This window comes from Phocoena sinus, chromosome 11 (assembly GCF_008692025.1).
Source record: "Phocoena sinus isolate mPhoSin1 chromosome 11, mPhoSin1.pri, whole genome shotgun sequence".
NCBI classification, from domain to species: Eukaryota; Metazoa; Chordata; class Mammalia; order Artiodactyla; family Phocoenidae; genus Phocoena; species Phocoena sinus.
In genome coordinates, this window is record NC_045773.1 from 95,883,009 (window position 1) to 95,907,127 (window position 24,119).

At 44.5% G+C, this 24,119-nt stretch overlaps 1 protein-coding gene across 3 annotated transcripts in view; it reads left to right on the forward strand.

The window, feature by feature from the left end:
* The window catches only part of NEDD9 (neural precursor cell expressed, developmentally down-regulated 9), a 298,143-nt gene that overhangs the window by 237,002 nt on the left and 37,022 nt on the right, over window positions 1-24,119 (forward strand). Inside the window, exon 1 of one of the 3 annotated variants that reach the window (XM_032647488.1) lies at window positions 15,791-15,974. The exons of 1 other annotated variant lie outside the window; for it this stretch is intronic. In XM_032647488.1, coding sequence (XP_032503379.1) covers window positions 15,963-15,974 — 12 coding nt within the window. In that variant the 5' untranslated portion in view covers window positions 15,791-15,962. Of the gene's footprint in view, window positions 1-15,790; window positions 15,975-24,119 lie in introns of those variants that run through there. One more of the 3 variants, XM_032647490.1, reaches the window with a different exon arrangement.

The following is a 24,119-nucleotide window of genomic DNA, read 5'->3' on the forward strand; positions in this document are numbered from 1 at the left end:
CCCGCATGCCTAGAGTCCAGGCTTCACAACAAGAGAAGCCACTGCAATGAGAAGCCTGCACACCGCAAGGAAGAGTAACCTATGCTCACCGCAACTAGAGAAAGCCCGTGCACAGCAGCAAAGACCCAACACAGCCAAAAATAAATAAATATATTTTTAAAAAATTAAATACAAAGAAAGAATATTAAAAGCAGCAAGGGAAAAACAACAAATAACACACAAGGGAATCCCCATAAAGTTAACAGCTGATCTTTCAGCAGAAGCTCTGCCAGCCAGAAGTGAGTGGCAGGACATATTTAAAGTGATGAAAGGGAAAAACCTACATCCAAGATTACTCTACCCAGCAAGGATCTCATTCAGATTCAATAGAGAAATTAAAACCTTTACAGACAAGCAAAAGCTAAGAGCATTCAACACCACCAAACCAGCTTTCCAACAAATGCTAAAAGAACTTCTCTAGGCAGGAAGCACAAGAGAAGGGAAAGACCTACAAACACAAATCCAGAACAATTAAGAAAATGGTAACAGGAACATACATATCGATAATTACCTTAAACGTAAATGGATTAAATACTCCAACCAAAAGACACAGACTGGCTGAATGGATACAAAAACAAGACCCCTATATATGCTGTCTACAAGAGACCCACTTCAGACCTAGGGACACACACAGACTGAAAGTGAGGGGATGGAAAAACATATTCCATGCAAATGGAAATCGAAAGAAAGCTGGAGTAGGAATTCTCATATCAGACAAAATAGACTTTGAAATAAAGACTATTACAAGAGACAAATAAGGACACTACATAATGATCAAAGGATCAATCCAAAAAGAAGATTTAACAGTTGTAAATATTTATGCACCCAACATAGGAGCACCTCAATACATAAGGCAAATACTAACAGCCATAAAAGGGGAAACCGACAGTAACACAATAATAGTAAGGGACTTTAACACCCCACTTTCACCAATGGACAGATCAACCAAAATGAAAATAAATAAGGAAACACAAGCTTTAAATGATACATTAAACAAGACAGACTTAATTGATATTTATAGGACATTCCATCCAAAAACAATAGAATACACTTTCTTCTCAAGTGCTCATGGAACATTCTCCAGGATAGATCATATCTTGGGTCACAAATCAAGCCTTGGTAAATTTAAGAAAATTGAAATCATATCAAATATCTTTTCTGACCACAACACTATGAGACTAGATATCAATTACAGGAAAAGATCTGTAAAAAATACAAACACATAGGGCTTCCCCGGTGGTGCAGTGGTTGACAGTCCACCTGCCGATGCAGGGGACATGGGTTCGTGCCCCGGTCTGGGAAGATTCCACATCCCGCAGAGCATCTGGGCCCGTGAGCCATGGCCGCTGAGCCTGTGCGTCCGGAGCCTGTGCTCTGCAACAGGAGAGGCCACAACGGTGACAGGCCTCTGTACCGCAAAAAAAAAAAAAAGAAAAAAATCTTCCAACAAACAAAAGCCCTGGACTTTTGATGGCTTCACAGGTAAATTCTATCAAATATTTAGAGAAGAGCTAACACCTATCCTTCTCAAACTCTTCTAAAATATAGCAGAGGGAGGAACACTCCCAAACTCATTCTACGAGGCCACCATCACCCTGATACCAAAACCAGCCAAAGAGGTCACAAAGAAAGAAAACTAAGACCAGTATCACTGATGAACATAGATGCAAAAATCCTCAACAAAATACTAGCAAGCAGAATCCAAAAGCACATTAAAAGGATCATACACCATGATCAAGTGAGGTTTATCCCAGGAATGCAAGGATTCTTCAATATACGCAAATCAATCAATGTGATAAACCATATTAACAAATTGAAGGAAGAAAACCATATGATCATCTCAATAGATGCAGAAAAAGCTTTTGACAAAATTCAACACCTATTTATGATAAAAACTCTCCAGAAAGTAGGCATAGAGGTCACCTACCTCAACATAATAAAGGCCATATATGACAAACCCACAGCCAACATCGTTCTCAATGGTGAAAAACTGAAAGCATTTCCTCTAAGATCAGGAACAAGACAAGGTTGTCCACTCCACCACTATTATTCAACATAGTTTTGGACGTTTTAGCCACAGCAATCACAGATGAAAAAGAAATAAAAGGAATCCAAATCTGAAAAGAAGAAGTAAAACTGTCACTGTTTGCAGATGACGTGATAATATACACAGAGAATTCTAAAGATGCTACCAGAAAACTACCAGAACTAATCAATGAATTTGGTAAAGTATCAGGATACAAAATTAATGCACAGAAATCTGTTGCGTTCCTATACACTAAGAATGAAAAATCTTAAAGACAAATTAAGGAAGCACTCCCATTTACCATTGCAACCAAAAGAATAAAATACCTAGGACTAAACCTACCTAAGGAGGCAAAAGACCTGTATGCAGAAAACTATAAGACACTGATGAAAGAAATTAAAGATGATACAAACAGATGGAGAGATATACCATGTTCTTGGATTGGAAGAATCAACTTTGAAAATGACTATACTACCCAAAGCAATCTACAGATTCAATGTAATCCCTATCAAACTACCAGTGGCATTTTTCACAGAACTAGAACAAAAAATTTCACAATTTGTATGGAAACACAAAAGACCTCGAATATTCAAAGCAATCTTGAGAAAGAAAAACGGAGCAGGAGGAATCAGGCTCCCTGACTTCAGACTATACTACAAAGCGACAGTAATCAAGACAGTATGGTACTGGCACAAAAACAGAAAGATAGATCAATGGAACAGGATAGAAAGCCCAGAGATAATCCCAAACACATATGGTCACCTTATCTTTAATAAAGGAGGCGAGAATATACAATGGAGAAAAGACAGACTCTTCAATAAGTGGTGCTGGGAAAACTGGAAAGCTACATGTAAAATAATGAAATTAGAACACTTCCTAATACCATACACAAAAATAAGCTCAAAATGGATTAAAGACGTAAATGTAAGGCCAGACACTATAAAAGTCTTAGAGGAAAACATAGGCAGAACACTCTATGACATAAATCACAGCAAGATCCTTTTTGACCCACCTCCTAGAGAAATGGAAATAAAAACAAAAATAAACAAATGGGACCTAATGAAACTTAAAAGCTTTTGCACAGCAAAGCAAAGTGTAAGCAAGATGAAAAGACAACCCTCAGAATGGGAGAAAATATTTGCAAACTAAGCAACTGACAGAGGATTAATCTCCAAAATATATAAGCAGCTCATGCAGCTCAATATCAAAAAAACAAACAACCCAGTCCAAAAATGGTCAGAAGACCTAAATAGACATTTCTCCAAAGAAGGTACACAGATTGCCAACAAACACATGAAAGGATGCTTAACATCACTAATCTTTAGAGAAATGCAGATCAAAACTACAATGACCTCACACAGGTCAGAATGGCCATCATTAAAAAATCTACAAACAATAAATGCTGGAGAGGGTGTGGAGAAAAGGGAACACTCTTACACTGTTGGTGGGAATGTAAATTAATACAGCCACTATGGAGAACAATATGGAGCTTCCTTACAAAACTAAGAATAGAATTACCATATGACCCAGCAATCCCACTACTGGGCATATACCCTGAGAAAACCATAATTCAAAAAGAGTCATGTACCACAATGTTTACTGCAGCTCTATTTACAATAGCCAGGACATGGAAGCAAATTAAGTGTCCATTGACAGATGAATGGATACAGAAGATGTGGCACATAAATGCAATGGAATATTACTCAGCCATAAATGGAAACGAAATTGAGTTATTTGTAGTGAGGTGGACAGAACTAGAGTCTGTCATACAGAGTGAAGTAAGTCAGAAAGAGAGAAACAAATACCGTATGCTAACACATATATGTGGAATCTAAAAAAAAAAAAGGGTTCTGAAGTACCTAGGGGCAGGACAGGAATAAAGATGCAGATATAGAGAATGCACTTGAGGACATGTGGAGGGGGAAGGGTAAGCTGTGACAAAGTGAGAGAGTGGCATTGACATATATACACTACCAAATGTAAAATAGATAGCTAGTGGGAAGCAGCCACATAGCACAGGGAGATCAGCTCGGTGCTCTGTGACCACCTAGAGGGGTGGGATAGGGAGGGTGGGAGGGAGACGCAAGAGGGAGGGGATATGGGGATGTGTGTATACATACAGCTGATTCACCTTGTTATACAGCAGCAACTAACACAACAATGTAAAGCAGTTATACTACAATAAAGATGTTAAAAAAAATAGTCGCTTCAAAAAAAATTCTTAAAGAAGATCTCAGCGTCACTCTCTCTGGGTCACATGCCAATGTCTTGGACCAATCACTATGGACAATGTGAGGATACATTCTATGACAGACCAGGCCTGTCTGGTGGTTGGGGATCTCCATTCGTGGATGAATGGAAAGTAGGGTATTTATGCCATAAATATTGACATGGCTGATTGGATGTGGGAAGAGGAGGGAAAAAGAAACAAAAGATCAATTTGAACTTTTGATTCTAGGCACCTGGGACAATGGTAGCATCATAAATAGAAATAGAATAGTTAGACGTAGTCACAGTTTCAATGGGAAGTTCATATGCCAATTAGCCACGTTTCTCCAAAGAGACAGAAGCTACAGGCCAATAGGATGTGTGTGTGAGCGCACGTGTGTGTGTGTGTGTATGCCCTGATTTAAGGAATTGGCTCACATAACTGTGGAGGCTGATGAGCCCAAAATCTGCGGGGCATGCTGTCAGGCTGTAGACCCAGAGCAGAGGTGGTGGTGCAGCTCAGTTTAAAGGCCCATCTGGAGCAGAATTCCTTCTCCCTAGAGGGGCGTTCGTCGTTTTTTTCCTCTTAAGACCTTCAACTGATTAGATAGACCCACCCACACGATGGAGGCTTATCTGCTTTATTCAGAGTCTACAGATTTAGATGTTATTCTCATCTAAAAAACATCTGCACAGCAAGTCGAGACTAGTATTTGACCAAATAGCTGGGGACTGTGGCCTAGCCAGGCTGACACATAAAATGAACCGTCACAAATACCTTGGGACTGTGGCCTAGCCAGGCTGACACATAAAATGAACCGTCACAATATGTGAATATGAGGAGGTGATGAGAAGCCTCTGGAATGTTTGGGTGCAGGAGGAAATGAGGGTTTGGAACGCAGAGCACAGGTCGGGGGATGTGATTGTCATCAACACAGAAACGAGAGTAGAAGTCATTGGAGAGGATAAGATAGGTAAAGGAGAAAATGCAGAAGAAAAAGGGCTAAGGATGCAACCCTAGGGAAAGCCAGCCTGAAAAGAAGACTACAATGCAGTGGTCCCTCGGGATCCTCGGCAGGACACTCCCACGAATACCAAAATCTGAGGATGCTCCATCCACGGGCTCTGCATCTGTGGATTCAACCAGCACGGGACAGGAAATACTACACCATCTGCGGGTGGCTGAATCGTGGGTTTGGAACCCGCGAATACGGAGGGCAAGGGTGCCAAAGTGCACCTATCGGTGAGAGAGGCAAGAGTAAGAAGAACCCACCACTGTGGAAGCCGAAGGAGGAGGACGTTTCAGGACAGGTCGGGTCGGGGTGGGGGGTGAGAACGTCGCGAGCAAGGGGATGCAAAGGACAGAGGAAAGCCCCCAGCTTGGGCAAAGGAAGACGAGGATCTCAAGCCGTGCTCCTCAAAATGCCATCTGCAGACCCGCCCCGGGCTGCACACCGCCCAGGCCCACAGAGGGAGTGAAACTGAGAGTGGGCACTTTGCAATCTGACGGCACTTAGGGGTCATTTTATACCAGTTGAATTCAACAATAATAACAACAAACAAGGCTTGTATTCCCTAAGTCTTTTTCATTGCATTTTCCTAGCAATGTATTTTTTAAGTGGTGCGTGGTGACTTGGGAATGGAAAACGCTGGTCCTTTACAGTGGAGAGCTTGGGCTGCACTGCCCGGGATGGAGGTGGCTGGCGAGGATGGCAGAGGCAGAGGAGGGGGCGGCCAGGCCTGGGCGGCTGGCTGGCAGATGGCGGCAAGGAAAAGAGAGAGCAGAGCGCTTGGTGTGGTGCTGGGGGAAGGAGAGTTGTCAGAGGGGAGTCCTGAGGAACTGGAGAGTGCGGTAGTGGTCCAGGCTCGTCCACCCACGATTACAAAGCATAAAAATCTAGAGTTCTTTCATGACTCATTTGGCAGCAAAACCTGACTGGATCGGCCCAAGGTCATGCACGGTGTTCATTTACCCACCGTGGTATGAATATGCACACATCTGCTGAAACCTGAATGAGTCTGCGTGCGGGATGCTGGCCCAGGTCCCACTGGGAGTTTTGTAGCATGCTGTATAGACACGAAATCTGTTTCTAAAAGCTGAAATATTCTGAATTCCACAACTCGTCTGGCCTCCAGGTTTTTGAACAAAGAACCGTGGATCTGTATTTAGGACGAGGAAGGCCGAAACGTTCTTTTAGAGAGCAGAATGCCAAGGATGGGGGTGGGAATGGGAGAAGGGAGAGGTGGAGCGCTAAGTCCGGGGGTGGGTTTGAGAGGGGACGATAAAAAGCACAGAGCTGTGGGGTAAGGAGAGAAGTTTTTTTTCCCCTGGTGAGCTGACTGCACAGGGGTTGGCTTTAGAAGACAGCGAGACTGAGATGGGAGAATCTAAAGGTGAGAAGCACGTAGCCTCCACCTTCTAGGGACAGGAGGGCCGTGGCCTTGCTGCTTCTCCCAACCCTCGACCCTTCCTCTGACCAGAAGCTCCACAGGCTGGTTAGAGCATGAGTCATGAGAACCGCAGGCATCAAAGTTCAAGACGCAAACCTCCCCGCCCTTGTCTACATCCTCTGGTCTAAATCCCAGGGTGCCAGGACTTAAGCAAATTAAGGGAACTCATACATAACATCTGTAAACCTCAGTGCTGTGAGTGAGTGAGCCTTTAAGTCCTGTGCTTGCCCGTTAGCCGAGCTCCTCTCCTTACAGAGAAGAGAGCTCCTCTGTATTTCCCAGCTTCAGTGGGCAGGAAGGAATGCGCCCTCCACAGGCGCTCGGCAAGTCAAGGGTGGACGCTGGTGTCTCCACAGCCGCCCAGTCTCCGGCCCACGCTGGAAAGGCATTCCTCCGGCAGACGAAATAAAAGAGTGCTGAGAGCTGAAGTGCTTTGTTTGCTTTCTAAAATGAATCAAACTCTTCAAAAGCTTGGATTCAGCAGCGCCGGGTGTGCTGCGTTCCCACATCACATTCCTACCGTCTTGCCCTCCCCACTCCGACCCCAGGCCCTGCATTACTCAGATTCCTTCGACTCCCTCATCAGCGCCAGCTGGCGGCTGCCTGGGCTGCTCAGAAGGGCCGGATGCCCTGGGACAGGGCCTGCTGGACATTCACTGGCCTCAGCTGATGAGGGCGGTGGGGACAGAAAGCAGGGGCCCTTGAAGGACTGGGTCAGCGGGCTCTCGTTGGGCCCCAGGCAGGAAAATGCGTCTCCAAACCCTAAAGAAATGGTTTACCCTGTGCCTCCAGTTAAGTGGCTATTGGGGGTTTGAAACACCGCCCCCCCTTTTCTTCCACACCCACCTCCACCCTGGAGTCACACTGGATGCCAGATGGGGAGGGTGACTTTTAGCGGCCCATGTGTCTGGAGCATGGTAAAGCTCAGGAGTGGATTGGAAACAGAACATCCAGCCCCATCCGGGAATTTAGGACACGCAGTCCATAAATCTGTCCGCTCATTCCACCTAGATGGTAGCAAAGATTGGATAGTGGGAAGGGGATGGCAAAGCTCTAGCATAAAGCACCGTGATCTCACGTCCTACCATCTAGAGGGTGATGCTACGTACGCGACCGAGGGGTCAGGAAGACTTCAAATTTAAGAATACACAAGGGAAGAACAAAAAGTTACCAAGAAGGAAACCATGGCACATTTGTCACTGCTTATTTAATACATATTACGTAGCAATATCACTGTGCCGGGCCCTGCCTTCAGAAAAGTAGAGGCCGTCTTCCATCCAGTCACGCCACTCCTGTTTATTTGGTCTTGGCAGATCACCTTGACCTTTGTAAAAACCCACAGTCCAAGTTTCTACCCGCAGAAGAGATTTCCATGACAGTTTCATGCAACAAATTGTTTATTTGGACAAACTAAAGCGTGCAATAATAGAACACCTCAGGGCTGGAGAAAAGGGAGGGAGCGTTTGCCAGCAGCCTGCACAGTTTTACTGTTAAAAGCTCCTTCTCTTCTACTGAACCTCATTCCTTTGTCCAGCTGGATACATGTAAATAGTAGCAATCTAAGCCTCTGCACATTTATGATGATGAATAAACCTAAATCTTTATTACGTGTTTCTAACTTTTCTTATTATTTCACCCCTAAGTTAACTTTCCCAAATACTTCATATAAAGAAAACACTAAATGCTAAGATGGCGCCTCACAAATGCTTGTCATATTTCACTAGAATTGAGTGGATTTACTCGACATATAATTTAATCTGTTACGTTTTTTAAGTCCTTCGTGGGGGGGAAAGGTAGTAATTAAGTATTCTAAAGTTATAATATCAGTAGTATGTAGGTGTATATATATATCACCAGAAACTTTACAGCTGCACGAGTTTTTCAAAAATCGAGTCAAGGTATTGCCAACAATCACCCCATTTACAGGAGTCTTTGTAGCATGTTAGTGACACGGTATTACCTGTATTCTTGCAGGGTGTACCAAGGACTCACCCTTGGTAAAATTAAAAGCCACCTCGTAGAGTCTGGGATGGATGGCAGAGGGCAGTGAGAAGAGGGAAGAGGGTGGTGGACTTTTAAAAGGGTGGTGACAGTGACACACTTATAAACTTGACTGAGTGAAAAGGGGCAGTCAGACCTTGTAAAGGATTCATAGTGTGGGAATCCACATGTCATGCGTGAAGGTGAAGAGAGACCTGGAGGAACCACTGCTAATCTCTTTAGAGCCCCACCTCACCCCAGGTGGCTCGTCACTGAGGAAAAACAAGAAATAAGTCAGGGAGGAACCAAGGCAGAAGTAATTCAATGATCGTGAGTCAACAGCCTTTATAGTAAACACCACCCTCCATCTGCAGAAACTTACGTTAAAACAGTGCTTTGAACAACTTTCAGAAAACGGATATTCTTCCTAGGACACTGCTGTGAAAAGGGGGGAAGATGGGTGGGCTCTGGGTGGCCTTCATGAGGTCTCTTGTGCCAAAATAGGAGTGGAGGGAAAGTGAATGAAAGCTCCACCCCACACACGGAAGGAAGCCTGGAGACTGTTCTGAGCGTCTCTCCAATAACAGACTTTCATTCATTCCAAGAGCTTGACCCGCTCAACAGATACACGAGGGCGGTTGCCTAGAGTGAGAGGTGTTCTTCCCCTGCCTGCTGAAAAGTGGCTTATTCTTTTCATATTGACATCGATGAAGGCTGGGCGCGTGGACAAGGCCTAGGGCTTTGAGAAGACGTAGATGCGATGCAGTTACCTACACAGGTGCAGAAGGGGATACGACAGAAGGAAAGACAGGATCCTCTTCTACAAGTTGCTTAAAATCTCACTCTGGGGGAGGCACCCTCACGGGTGAAACAATACAAGGCAATAACTAAGCACTAAATGATATACCACACACAAAACGCTGTATACAGAATCCTGTGAGGATCTTTTCTCACGTGTAGATTCCAAGGCCTACAGAATCCAACTTAAAGGGGAGAAGCCGAAGCTTCCACAACTGGTTTTTAAAGGAGCTCAGATTTGGGAAGCCCTGACCTAAGCCATAGGTGATGAAAGACACAGGGGGTGCGGGGGTGGGCAATGGGGTAATCAACAATGGAGAGATTTTTTAGAAAAGGATCCATGCAGGAGATGGGGTGCAAACTGGGGGGAAAACGGGATTTAGGTAAGCAGATGATGAAAGGAAGGCAGTCTAGGCAAGAGCGACCACACACACACACACACACACACACACACACACACACACGCACACACACACAGGCTTGAAAGTATGCGTAAGATGTGTGTGTGTGTGTGTGTGTGTGTGTGTGTGTGTGTGCGCTATTAGCCTTAGTCACAACTCCAGAGCAACACATGTTCCTCAGGTAGGCTTAGTCCCACTAGGGTAGAGATGCTAAGTTATCAAACTGACAAATGGAGGCTCAGATAATGAAGGCACCCAGAGGAAGCCTGGCAGCCATGTAGCACACAGACCCGGGAGCCAGAAAGTCTGGGTTCACATGCCAGACCTGCCACTCCCCGGCCTGGACCTTTGTGCAAGTTGTGGAAGCCTCTCTGAGTCTCAGTTTGGTTACGTGTAAAACTAGAACGCTACGACCCACCTCATTAGGGTTGTTAGATGAATATTAAGAGAAATGATGTTTGTGACGGCCCAGCACAGGGCCTGGTCCCTGAATGAGCCAGTGGACTGAAGGAGAAAACTCTCAATGGCTCATCTTTGTTTGGGGACGTTTCTGGAGACCTGTAGAATTGAAAAGTTGCTGCCTCGGATTATTTTTTTGAAATAACTTTGTTATAATGAAGATTTTTTTTTTGAAATTGGTATCAAACTAAAAATGCTAAAACATGGCTCCAGAGTGGGTATTTCTATGTTGTTTCTCTGTGGCTGTGGCAGAATCTATACTTGTCTGAACTCAGGGATGGATACATCTTGCACTCCTCTAGAGCATGCGTCAGCAAACTTGCTCCAGGGAGGGCCAGATAATACATTTTTTCGGCTTTTCAGTTTTTAACTGCCTCTGTCGCAGCTGCTCAAGTCTGCTGTTGCAGCTCACAGGGAACGTGGAGATGAACGTGTGCGCCTGTTCCAATAAAACTTTATTTAGAGACATCTCATGAAATATTATCCTGCTTTAGATTTTGTTCCAACCACTTAAAAATGTAAAAGCTATTCTTAGCTCGTAGGTCATATAAAAACAGGCGGCCCACAAGCCGTAGTTATCTGACTGACCTGTGCGCAAGAGCCAGGACTGGCAACAGGCCTGACCTGGTTGTGAAGAGGTGCATCCTAGCTCAGGGCTAATAAATGTAAACGGCACTCCCGCCCTCAACCGCGAGTTTCCCCACTGCCTTCCTAAGCAACAGGCAGAACCTCAGAATTACACAAGTCCTTTGAAGATGCACCGGTTCTCTTGCTCATTCATTCAGAAGGCATTTCAGCTTCTATAAGGTATAAGCCTGCAGGGCACACAGAGTTGAACAAGATACCAGCTCACCTGGAAGCTGGGGAAACAGACATCAACAAACCATCATGAGACAATGTGTCAGAACCTTATGCTAGGGCCCTGGTCCAAGTCCAATAGGGGCATAGCACAGGGAGGGAGGGATTCGTTCTGAAAAGGCGAGGTGGGCAGGGTTGGGCGTGTAGAAAAGGAAGCACAAAAGAGCAACTGTTGGCACTGGGCTTGATAGCAGAAGAGTGAAGGGAGGACATTCTGGGCAGAAGGACCCGTCCGTGCAAAGTCAGGACTGTACAAGCGTCTTGGATTCAGTGAGTTCGCCCCTCCACCCTGCCCCAATGTGTGGCTACAGTGTGGGATGTGGGTTGCGAGGGGAGGTGAGATGAGGCCAGAAAGTGAGGGTGGGCTCCGATTATAGTCCAGCCCAAAGCATGTGGATCCTGTTTTTAAGGCATTGGAGTGTTCCTGGAGGTTTTTAAACATAGTAGTAACGTGATCAGCTCTGTATTCCAGAAACTAAGCAGGTAGCAATGTGGAACATAGAGCAGAACAAGGAGCCATTTCAAGCAGGGTAACTAAAAGGAGTGACTGGAATAAATCAGACAGGAGATACAGAGGACGGACCTAAAGCACTGTCTGTGGTTAGGATGCAAGCTGGTGGCCCCCGGGCAGGGCACCCCCAGAGCAGCAGCTCTGTCCTCTCTACCAAGGGCTAGACTGGATGATTCCCAAGGTTGCTTTCTGCCCTCGCAGGCTCTGACTTCCCCCTTCACTCTCAGCGAGCAGCCACATGGGCGCCTCCTAAATTGTGGACGGAAGAATCTCTTTCCTCTAGCATCCTCTCTGAGATTTTGCTATATCCACACCAGTGCCTGGCGGCAGCTGGAAAATGGTTTGGATGGCATCTGTGCCATTTCCCTTGCTCCGGCCTGCACGGGCATCTGGGGAGGCCGAGAGAGTGCTGGTGAGCACGGGTTAGTGTCCGAGCCCTGGGGTCCTGACCCATTTTATGAGGCTACCCATGGGAGCATTAGGGTGGCTGCATAAACCAATCGACGGTGTTTTCATAGCACAATTTAAACAGTATCTTTTCATCCAGAAGGTCAGGTGATGTAGATGGAGATATAGATGGAGAGGGGGCTGCTTCTGTATTCATTGAGAGCATTTGTGTTTCCCCAAAGGGTTCTGAAGGAAACAGCAGATGACACTAATAAAGTAACAGCTATCAGCATTACGTAAACTGCATTAAGAAAGAGTTCAATACTTTTTAACTAATAGTCTACTGTCCCTGAGTGTTTAAACAAACCAAGGGTAAAAACAGAGAAATAGATCATATCATTCCCTGCTCAAAACGTTCCCGTGACTTCCTGTCACACTCAGGAGAAAATCCAAACGGCTGTCACCTCCCTCTCTCCCTCCGTCCCCTGGGTACCCCTCTCTGGGCAACCTGGACTGCTCACTGGTCTTAAATACACCAAGCTCACTTGTATCTCGGGCCCTTCCCATGGGTCACTTCCTCTGTCTGGAACATTCTTTCCCCAGATCTTTGAGTGGATTCCTCATGTTGTTCAGATTCCTGCTTCAATATTACCTCCCTAGAGAGCCTTACATGACCACTCGCTCTAAAATGAGACTCTCCTCACCCACCTTGGTCTGTTTTCCTCTAGCAATTTTTCCTGCATAATTTTTCTTCATGGCATCTACCACACCAAAACTGTACTAATATATTTCTTTAATTTTTGTCCTCCACTCCTACTAGACTGTAAGCTTTGTGAGGGTAAGACCTTTAACTGGGCTGTTGTTGTATTCTCCCTACCTAGAACAGCCGGGGCACGTGGTTGGTTCTGAATTGATATTTGTTAAATTAGAAAGCTGCCCAGTGATAGGATGGCACAGAGATGGAGGGATTCCTCCATCTTTTTCTGAATGCCCACCACACGTATAATATTGATAATAGTCTAATAGTGATAATAGTTATAATTAACATGATCATTTAAAATTAATTTATATCATATAACAATAATATTATAATGATATATGATGTTAATGTTATATGATATAGTAATAAAATAATGTATAATAAATTTAATATTAAAATAATAATTAATAATGTAATAATACTAATAAGCCATCATTTACTAAGGTCTTACTATCTGCCAAATACTATTAACTTCTATCCACGTTAGTTCATTTAGTCCTCATTATAATGCTAGCAGGTTGATATTATTGTCTATTTTACACTTCAGGACACCAAAATTAGGAAGTTAGAAATTTGTTGAGATTCTAACACATGTTTAACTGACTCCAGCACCCTCATGCTTTTCTCTATATAACTAACAATACGACGACCCAAACCACCTTGAAATAAACTTCAGGTAGGTTTTCAGGTATATTTTGTACAGGACAGAAACAGGAGAGCAGGAGAGCCACTTGGTGTGAGTTAAGCTTTTACCTAGAGAAAGAAAGAGCCCTGGCATATGCTTTGGGAAACTCTTTAAAAGCATTAAAAAGGGGTGAGATAGTGTTCACTATTCAGTAGTACTCATCAAACAAAACAGAAGGTGGATTCAGCTTTACTGCTTAGGAAGCCAAAGGAATGTTATCTAGATCTCCTGGAGGCCACAAGACTCATCTTACAGATGAGAAGGCCTTTGACTTATCCAGGCAGACACCAAAAACAATTTCCTGCCAGCTAGACTCTCACATAAGTCTGTGGGACCCTTAGGAAGATCCTTGCAGTGTAATATGTGTCATGCTTAATGTGTGTTCAGAAGGACCTTGCAAAATCACTCAGGCTCATTTTCACTCTAAGGCTAAATGAGGGAAAGAGGTCGAGTGGAGGTCCCAAACCTGTGTGTCAACCTCACTATGACCACCTTGGTGGTGGGGTGGGGGGTGGGGGTCCTGTCCAGGGAATAAGTGCCACATTAAACAGTGATCTAAAAAACTCTGAGCCCTGTACCCTGTATCCGGAAACCACTTTTGTAGGACAGCTGCTCTCCTGTTCTTTTTGCTTAGATCATAAAAGTAGAATTTTTTTAATAAAGTTTTTTGTTTTGTTAATTTTTGGCTGCATTGGGTCTTCGTTGCTGTGCACAGGCTTTCTCTAGTTGTGGTGAGTGGGGGCTACTCTTCATTGCGGTGCGCGGGCTTCTCATTGCAGTGGCTTCTCTTGTTGCGGAGCACGGGCCCTAGGTGCACGGGCTTCAGTAGTTGTGGCTCACGGGCTCTAGAGCACAGGCTCAGTAGTTGTGGCGCACAGGCTTAGCTGCTCGGCAGCATGTGGGATCTTCCGGGACCAGGGCTCGAACCCATGTCCCCTGCATTAGCAGGTGGATTCTTAACCACTGCACCACCAGGGAAGCCCCATAAAAGTAGAATTTTAATCCATTGGGAATTGGGAAGCAAAAAAAATCAAACTGATTCTGATCCAACTCAGTCAGGAGAAAAATAAAGGCTGATTTTTCCATCCAAGTCGTGTAGTCTGGTTGGAGTCCTTTCCATTCAGGGACAGCTATTGTCTGCACTCATCGAGTCTCAATCCTGAGGTCCCATGAAAAGGAATTTTCCCCTCACTGCTCCATTCCTCAGAAGAGTTGCTGAAGGTGACCATTTCTGTTCTCTCCTGGGTGATCCTCTCTCTCTATAGAAAGCATGAAGTTGAACCAAATGCTCTGTGCTTCACTGGGAAAAGACTGAGTTTTTTTAACTAGGCTCGTCAAACAGTGGGCATGTTTTGTTCCCTGGATAATAAGTGTTGGTGGGTTAATGGGTCATCTTCAAGAGAGAGGTCAGAAGGAAAAAACTGCAGTGTTCAAAGCTGGAACTAGAAATGCCAGCCATCAAAGAACACAGTACTTGGTGAACAGTGATGATGTATAGGGCGTGCACTGGCCAGCCCCATCTAAGAGGTTACAGCTAACCTTTATCCTCAGCAAAACCGGAGAAGGTCTACTGAATGTGGCTGACACTCAACTCTGTGAGGCCCTCGTGAGAGCCGGCCAGGGAATCCCTGGTGCCTGAGCTACCAAGTTCCTTTTCACTGAGGGAGAATTGTATTCTGGCTCCTTGCAGACTGACATTGCAAGTACTTTGAACATTGAAAAGAACAAAAAAAGCAAACAGCCGCAAGAAAGGGAAGGGGAGGGAGGAGAGAAAGAGAGAGAGAGATATCAGCAGGGGTAGTTAGTAAAAAGGGGCCCGGAGACAGAAAACCTTTTGTTCCCCGAGTTTGTTTCATGTAGAGATTGTGAGGTGAACGGCTTTGAAATGAAATGGGTTTATGAAGGAGTTGCTAGGTCACAGGAAGCGCGACTGTCAGACTGCTTTCTGAATTCCATTTCTTTAAAATTTGGGTTAAGCTTAAAAAGAATTTATCTCCTTTTCCAGGGGTTTTGGGGGTGGGGGTGGAGTAAGGTTCGGGAAGTTTCCTGACTTTATTTTCCACCCTTTCTGACAATGTAAAAAGAAATGATCACATTACAAGTTCTTTGTCAGTTTTCAGGAGTTAAGGGTGGGCGGAGCTTCCGCATTACCTTGGCCCACTAGCCAATGGCGGGGCGGTATGCAAATTAGCTCCGTGCTCGGCCTGCCTCAATCAAAACAGTGAGCTCAGAGGCTTGGCGGGCGTAGCGGTGCTGGAGCTCCGCGCTGCGCTGACAACTGGCTGCAGCTGTGCCGTTCTCACTTTCATTTAGCCCAGCGCTCGATGGAGGGGCGGACACGCCAGTGCTTAATGCAGTCTAACTAGTGTAGGAAAACGCCTCAATTCACCGCTGCCGAGATGAAGTATAAGGTAAGAGAGTGCCTTTTACAGAAGGTTTCCGTGTGTGTGTGTGTGTGTGTGTGTGTGTGTGTCCGTGTCCGTCTATCCTCTGCAGGACAGCTCCTCTGCAGGGACCCCTACTTTGCCCGATTGTGTTCTGTTTTGAGATGGGTCTCAGTCACTGGGGTTGGCATACAAGTAGGCAGGCAGAGCTCCAGCCTCTAAGACCCACGCCGGGAGCTCACAGTACACCCGGTCCACCACCCCTGAAAGTCTGGCGGAGCTGCAGTGGCCACTGTAGATCAGAGGGTGTCTAACTCCATGCGGAGCGCCCCTTAGCTCAGCACTCCGCGCCCGGGCCTGGCCGCCACTGTCCCGGGAGACGTAGTAAGAGAGGAATCAGAACTGCTGAGCCTCTCAGCCTGGCTCTTAAAGCAGTTTTCAGCCTTTGCTTTAAAGCGTTTGCTTCGGGAAGCAGTTTGCCATACGTACTTTTAGTGGAAGAAGTTCAAAGCCCCAGGTACCCTTATACAGCTGATGATGGAGAATTTCGACATCCATAAATGACATGGATTCAGAACCAATGAGTACTTGCCATTTCTTGAAAACACTTTCATTGGCGTTTGAATGGACTGAGGGTCTGAAGGCTCCAGCGAGCTTATTGTCCCTGAAACTCATAGTGGTGTCAGAACACTCAGCAGCGTATTTTCCCAAGCATTTCTCACCTTTGTGTGTTTATTCTCGGCAAAAGGATTATAACTTATTTAGAAGATCCCCTTTTGTCTAAGTTGCCCCCATCTAACCAGGCAAGCAGCTTTCAGAGACCCCTATTCAGAGCCGACTGCAAGGGATTGGATATGAATTTTGCTTGGAGGATGACTACGTGTGTTTTAGAATAGATACAGTCCCAGTGCGTTTAAACAAACATGCTATTATTAAAAGGCGTTTAGGCAAGGTGGTTATGCTTTGGGATTGGCAATTTGAATCACCTGACCTTCAAGATTGTGCTAGCTGAGAGCTACTTGGCTTTCTTTCTGAATTACCTAGGTTCTGGCTCATCCTTTTTTAATGTGGGGTTGTAAATACTCAGTTCTGGCTTATAGCCGCTGGCTAACCTCAGTGATAAACCTGTTATTCAAAAGCTATAAATCTTGTTCAGTAGCTCTAAATCTAACTGTTGAAAGTCTCTATTGTGATGCATGAGTGATAGCTCTCCTTGGAAAGGTTAGAACTCTCTGAAAGCAGAGGTATCAGTTAGCACTATACTATCAGCTTTCCATTTTCTACCTCAATAGGAGAGATCAGGGGAATGGATAACCCTGAAGATTCTTAATATTTTTGACTTCAGGATGCAACCAGAAACAAATCCTTCTACCTGGCAGGAAAGCTCTTTTTCTTGAAATGGCTCACCTGTATTTCCACAGTTCCTTTATTTAGAACAGTGATAGGATATCATAATGTCCTATCTCCAGATATCACTTAGCCTTCAGTGACTCTTTGCCCCTCTTCTGCCTATTGTGAATGCCTTTAGTTTCATAAAAACCAGCTTGAAGGGGGAAAAAAGAGAAAATACGTTCCTACATTTATTATTGGAAAGTATAAATGGCTGTTTTTAACGTTAAGTGCCGCAACCTGGAAAGTGACAGAAAAGTCTAAAGTCACTTTTATTCAGCGACCTCATCATGTTTAGTTTTACTTTTGGGGAAAGAAAACATCACAGCAGCTGACGCTGTGAACTGTGATTGCCATTCATGGGGAAAACCTGCCTCTCGGCCGGGTCTTACCAGTGTCGAACACCCTGCCAAGTGTTGTAAATGTGTGATGTTTATTAGCTTGCGCGCATCTTCACCAGCAAAACTGCTGACTTCCCCAACTAACCAAATGACAGATTGACACCTTGTGGTGACTATAAAAGGAACCAATAGCTGAAGCAATCTACTTTCCCTTTCTTATAAAGCCTGTTTTCTCTCAAGTTAATAATGGACTTTGTTTCAGGAGAGGATTTTGTAACTAAGTAGAGGAGGTGGCACAAAGGTAGACGAGTGATAAATAACAGTTCTTAAGACTCACCAGGCCAATACAGAATTCCATATTTAAATCTCCAATTAACTCCATGAGGTGGTGTTAATACTTTATACTCATTTTCAAATGTGGAAATTGTGGCAAAGAGAGGCCAAATAATTTATCCAAAGCCACACAGCTAAAAAGTGGAGGAGCTGGGATTTGAACCAAGGTGATCTGGCTCCAGAACTTGTGACTTTAAACCACTATTAAAGAAAGAACTCTCTGTGACCTCCCTAAAATGTGCTGTGTGACTGGTGTTTTCTTCTCCCAGGAAGTTTAAGACTCTATGTCATCTAGAGTATTCCTGCACATCAAGGTAACGATTATATAAAAGACCTTTCGTGCTTATTGAATAAATCATAAGAACTCAAGAAAAAGTATTCCTGCAGGATAGATTCTTTTTTTTTTTTTTAAGACAGTAACTCTACAAAGCAAAGTGAAATGCATGCTTGGTAGTGTTGTTTAATTCGAGCCACTTAGGTAGTAAAACCAGATAATTATTAGATTGTAAAATCCTGGAGTCAGGAATTACCTTTTAGGCACTATATTGCTCTAAACACTATAAATTTAGCACAGTCAGACTTAAAAATACTCACTGAGAGATTTATAATCCGGCCACTCTTAAGATATTTTTTATATACATTTATTTATTTATTATTTTTGCCTGTGTTGGGTCATTGTTGCTGCGCTCGGGCTTTCTCTAGTTGCGGTGAGCGGGGGCTACTCTTCGTTGCAGTGCGCGGGCTTCTCATTGCGGTGGCTTCTCTCGTTGCGGAGCACGGGCTCTAGGCACACAGGCTTCAGTACTTGTGGCACACGGGCTTAGTCGCTCCATGGACATGTGGGATCTTCCCAGACCAGGGCTCGAACCCGTGTCCCCTGCGTTGGCAGGCAGATTCTTAACCACTGAGCCATCAGGGAAGTCCCTAAGGCTTTTTTTTTTAACCAGATTATCTGGTTTGGCTACTTCAGGGATCATAACTAGAGAACAACCAAGCCTCCACTCATTCTGGACTTACAGCTCCAGCTCAGCCAGCTTATATTTATGGTACTCTTGAGCACTGTGGAATGCAGGCTATTGCTCGGGTGGATTTTTTTTTTTTTTTTTTTGCGGTACGCGGGCCTCTCACTGTTGTGACCTCTCCTGTTGCGGAGCCCAGGCTCCGGACGTGCAGGCTCAGCGGCCATGGCTCACGGGCCCAGCCGCTCCGCGGCATGTGGGATCTTCCCAGACCGGGGCACGAACCTGCGTCCCCTGCACTGGCAGGCGGACTCCCAACCACTGCGCCACCAGGGAAGCCCGGGTGAATTTTTTTTGGTTAGCCTATATCTAGTCTATTTTAATTGCATTGTATGTATTTTTATTTGTTCACAGGAAGGGTGCAGTCACTCTCACATGCACGTAAAGTTCCATTTCTTTTTAAAGGATTCCGTCTGAGGTTCACTGACAGTAAATCGCGGGGGACTACATTTATCAAAAATTTTCCCCAAGCTCCTTGGAACGTACACAGCTTGTTCTGGATACTGGGGTTGAGGGCTGTGCCTCGGTGGCCGTGGCTTGCTCAGGGAAAGCTTCCCTCCTGAGGGTCTGGGGGTGGGTTATCGCTGCTGTCTGCCAGGAGGGTAATTGGAGGGTGGGTGCACAGCTGTGTTTGAGCAGAGGCCCGAGGCCCCACCCATGTTGTGCAGGCCCAGTCCTGGTCAGTGCCCCACGGGCCCGGCCTGTTTGATCTCTAATAGCTGAGCAGCTTCTGTGGCTAGGCCAAATTTCTGTACCCTGTGTGCCTACATTAAAATGCTAAATTACTTATCTAGTCTGCCATTCAGCAAACTCATTCATGAACGTTCCGACTGAACGTTAGAACAGGTAGAGCTTAGAACACAAGTAAGAAAACTACATTCTGAAATTCAGACTCCTGCGTCGTGGATGAACATGGTAAAGTAGGTTAGGGAAACCAGAAAGTGTGTACTATGAAAAGCTTTCTAGGGGACTTTGAAAATATTTTTATTTTCTCAAGGTGGCTTGAGAACATTTGATCAAGTGTCTTTGATTTAGTCAGCATGGTCATTTATAATCCATATAATTTCTGATTCTTTCCTGGCTTCAACATTTTGGTTTTAAATTTTTTATTCTCTTCTAAATGATGTGTTGCACACCCTCCAAATGAGGGACTCCTGCCCCCTGCCCCCTTTTTAAAACTTATGTGAGATCTATGCATTTAAAAGCACCAAAAGATGCTTTGAAAAAATTATTTGGTTACATATTTATTTCTTAACTGAGCAAACCCATTTTCAGAGCTAAACGATTTACGTATACAGAAATCAGTCTTTGTAGAACTGAAGGTGTTCTGAGAACACTGATCTAGCAGGTTGCACAGTAACGAAGATTCCTTCAGCATCCTTTCCTTGCTGGAATATACATCAGTCCTCTTCTGAGAATTCATCAGTGGCTTCCACTCTGCGCCCCCCCACTTCTAAAGAAACTTCCTCTCCACTTTTCAAGCCTCTTTGCCAATTCCATCCCCTTTCGCGCCCTTATGACCTCATCATCTCTTTTTTTTTTTTTTTTTTTTTTTTTTGCGGTACGCGGGCCTCTCACTGTTGCGGCCTCTCCTGTTGCGGAGCACAGGCTCCGGACGCGCAGGCTCAGCGGCCATGGCTCACGGGCCCAGCCGCTCCGCGGCATGTGGGATCTTCCCGGACCGGGGCACGAACCCGTGTCCCCTGCATCGGCAGGCAGATTCTCAACCACTGCGCCACCAGGGAAGCCCGTCTCTCATTTTTTTCATTCAAGCATTCTTTATGCTTCTCTAATACCGACTTCTGTAGGGCTTGCCTCCCCACCACCTACAGAGACGTGGCACACTTAAAGCACACTCTGTACCCCCTACCTTCCTCCTCTCTTTGGACTCTGCTATGGGAAATCTTGGTCCCTTGTTGCTCCCATTCATTTGCCCCTGTCTCTTTGTGCCTACGTGACTTGGTTCGTGTGTCACTTGCCGCGAGTCAAACCCCCTCATCCAACCACTCTATAAAAGAATCAGAAGACTAAACCTTTGTCTCCCTGACTGTCCTATAATCCCTACAATAGGCTTTCTGTTTCTCACCTCTGCCCTACTCTGTTAGCACTACCTTACTCATTAACCTCTTTCAATCAAATCACTATCTAAATGATATCTGGAACTCACATAGGTTGTCCACTGGGGCTTTCCAGTTTTAGGTAAGCCCCACTGAATACGAGAGACTCACCCTTTATTTGTATGTAGAGGCAGATTGACAGACAAGTCCCTTGAATAAAAAGTATGATCCAGGATCTGTTGTGGCCTTGCGGGTGGGAGGAAGAGGTAGGGACTTGGTCTCTTCTGTGTTCTTGCAGTAGAGACAAGATAGAGTATGAGGTTTGGGGAAAGGCATTTCTGTTTCCTGTGATGTGATGCTCTGTAACCTTGGGCAAGTTAAGCTCTCTGGGCCTCAGCTTTCTTATCCGTAAAGTAGGGATAATAACTGCCTCATAGGATTGGTCTAAAGCCTAAGCAAGACATTTTCCATGGTAAGGTATTTACCATGGCTCCTGCATAATGGAAGCAGACAATGCTAGTCGGCCCCAGCTCTCCTTATATAAGTAGGTGCCCAATAGATGTTGAAAGGATAGTGTGGACTCAGGACTTGGTGACAGGATTATGTCAAAACCCCAGTCACTAGGTTAAGATAATCGAGTATTATTGAATATTCCATGGGCCTGGAGATGTCTTGCAGAAATGCAGATGCCAGACATAGGGATTTACCAGTACACCTCTGTCCCCACTTGCTAATATTTTAATGATTTGGTATCTTCATTGTTATTAATAAGATTTGATATTCCTGAAATTGTAGGACCTTGCTCACAGTAGGTACTCAACCAACATTGAATTGAATGTTGAATTACATATAATACTTACACAAATAGCCGTTAAAAGAGTCTCGCTGTATGGCATAGTGGATTTTGTTTCAAATCCCACTTTTGTTACTTCCTAACAGTATAATTTTAGGCAAGCTACTTCAGGTCTCCATTTCCTCATTTATAAAATGGGAGTAATAGTACCTGTCTCATCAGATAGTTGTAAGGATATAATATATGAAAATCATCTGTTTCTAGTACATAATAGGCATTTTAAAATGGCAGGTATTATATGGTGCATTATAAGATACATATAATATATATACTCAGATATATAGGTGCAGAAGCATTATATATATAAAAATGTAAGAGGAAACCTTTGCTACAATTGTTTATCCACAACAAAAGCGGTACCGAGGGACAGAGAAAGTCATGACTGTAAAAAATCAAAGGTGAAGTGCACAGGAGATGAGTGGGGCTCAGGGAAACCATATCCCTAGCCTACTGCCGTCAGTTAGAGTGATGGAGATGTAAAGTAAGAGGCGATGGTGATCTATTTTTAGATCATTTTAGGGTTAGAAAGAAACTTAAACAAATTGGTTTGAAATCCCAGCCCCTGGGACCATGGAATTACTCTGCAGTAACATATAGACTTAATTACCAAGGCTCCTTGCCAAGATAAACGAAATGGTGCCACTGGGAAGAAATCCTCTATTTCCAGCTTAAAACGAAGAGAATAGCTACCAGTTACCTAGGCAATGGATGACTGCAAAGAGTATGGGCACGGAAAAGGGACCAAAAACAAAAAACAAAAAAAACCTGTTTATACTTGGTCAGCAACACCCCCTCCATCTTATTTACTTTGAACATTCCAGTCATCCCCCTGCGGGAATTCTTACTAGTTAATGAGGACTCCGCATGCCTGGGGAACGTTACAGCTTAGCTGCAAAAGACTGTCTTCCTGAGGAATCTTCCTTTTAAGATAAATGCCTTATTGGTGACCTTTTCCACCCTCCACTGGAAAGAGTGATTCAGAAGGTAGACAGTGTGATCTAGGTGAATTGAGGCATATGCTTTGAGGAAGACGGAACAGGCACTCCAGAAAATATAAGTAGCGATGGTGTGTGACCGTGAGTTTTCATGGTTGAGATGGAGGGTGGGACAGCTGATCATGGAGATAATGAAATTTCCAGTGCAGTGTTTTCAAATACATATACTTGGACCTCACCATGGACTACTAAATCCAGGTTTATTCTTTAAAAAAAATAAAAAGCTGGTCCCTTACCCTCAACCTCTTCCCCAATTAATTTAGCAATTAATTGTGCTAAATGGTATTTAGGTAGGTGGTTCATGAGCCTTATTCAAAGGCTGGGTTCACTCACATGGAGGCATCTTATTTCTTTGCAGATCTTGGTGTGTATGTTGCAAATGAGAATTCTTCCTGTTAGTTCTAATATGTCAAGGTAATAGTTATGTTACCAAAAATGTTCCTTATGTGGAACGTTGATGTTTATGATTACCAGAAAATAAAGAACTGATCAACCATGAATGTGTACAAGTGCAAGCACTGCACCAAAAACGTTTTGATAGCTCATTTTGAATTTATTCCTTTCTTTGCTCTTTGTGTGTGTGGGCAGGGCGGGGGGGGTGGGGGGGGGGGGGGGGGGAGTGGGGGGGTGAGGGGGAGGGTGTGTGTGTGGGAGGGTGTTTATTTGTGAAACTCAGTAGAAAGTTGCAACCACCAAAAAGGCATAAATGGTTAGGATTTGAACCAGATCTTTCTATTTAATTAAAGCAATATTTATTTAGTCAGTATGATATGTCATTAATATTTTTTCCTAATTTATTTTAGTTATGCTATCTCTTGTATGAATTAGCCTTAATTTCACTGATTTGTGGTAGTCAGTTTATTGCCCTTAATTTAGCACCTCACTCCCACAGAAGATGGGGCTGACTCAGGACTCAGGCTTCTCTGTCCCCAGGCTCTGTGCTCTACTGAAAGACTAAGCTGGGATTCCGTCCCCCAGCCCCCAATAACCATAACAAGCAATGCCAGCCACTGGGAAGTCAGGAAAGTGGACTTCTAGACACTCCAGGCTTCTAACAGGACATGTCAGTGATCTGTCCATGAGTTTGCTGTTACTGTTTTTTGTCTGTTGTTATTAATCATCCACGGTATGACTTTAGAGTTAGCAGCAATGGCTTGAGTGGACCAGCAGCGCTGCAGAACCATC